General features: G+C 60.2%; 1 protein-coding gene across 1 annotated transcript in view; it reads right to left on the reverse strand.

Annotated features, from left to right (window-relative positions):
- Positions 1–293: 293 nt before the first annotated feature.
- LOC102370050 (C-type lectin lectoxin-Lio2-like) overlaps positions 294–777 on the reverse strand; it is a 10,831-nt gene continuing 10,347 nt past the window's right edge. Inside the window, exon 5 of the mRNA XM_025195714.1 lies at positions 294–469. Coding sequence (XP_025051499.1) covers positions 444–469 — 26 coding nt within the window. The 3' untranslated portion in view covers positions 294–443. The remainder of the gene's footprint in view (positions 470–777) is intronic.

Here is a 777-nt window from a genome sequence, read left to right on the forward strand (position 1 = left end):
TGGGGAAGGGCACAGAAGTGCCGGCGGCAGCCGAGTGCAAGAGCAGGTGGCAATGCTGTGCAGGATAACCACTACGCCACGGCCCTCCCCATCCCTCCCCATTGCCTTCCTTCTTCTCAAGGCACTGGGCCAGGGGAGCTCCCGGCACAGCCATTTAGCACTTTTATCACACAGACATGATTTCAGCTGGCACGTTCCCCTTCGCAGGCAGGCAGGGACCAGAGGAGACACACACGGGACTGAATGCCAAGGGGAAGTTTATTATCACCGCACTGTGCTGGGACCATGCAGAGGAGGGGAGGAGAGATGTGGGAACCCAGCAGAGCGAGAGGAGGCAGAGGATAGTGGGACTGGCATGGATGGGCACAGCAGTGTGGGGAGGGGGCACAGCAGGCAGGTTTGCAGGACGGGTCTCCCTGGAAGAGCTGCCGGATGCAATGCGCTCAACGTCCCAGGGGCTGGTGTACTCCTGCAAGAGCAAGTGTCACTGTGAGCCATTGGGGAGACCCTTCGAATGGGTGTGATGATCCCAGGGCAGGGGCAGCTCTGTCTGGAAATCCCTGTCTGGAAATCAGGCCTCTGCAAAGGCCTCCATGTGGGCTCCTGAAACCACCCATCCCGGGGCAACCTGGGTCCAAGTCCAACCCAGGCTCCTGCTCCCACTCCAGTGCCTCCCCCTGCGTCCTTCCTCCCCATGGACAGGGAGGACTGCTTTCTCAGGACAAGGGCAGAGGAGCCATGAAAGCAGCTGCTTAGAGACTGATCGAAGCCTGAGCA

This window comes from Alligator sinensis, unplaced genomic scaffold (assembly GCF_000455745.1).
Source record: "Alligator sinensis unplaced genomic scaffold, ASM45574v1 scaffold1826_1, whole genome shotgun sequence".
Classification (NCBI taxonomy): domain Eukaryota; kingdom Metazoa; phylum Chordata; order Crocodylia; family Alligatoridae; genus Alligator; species Alligator sinensis.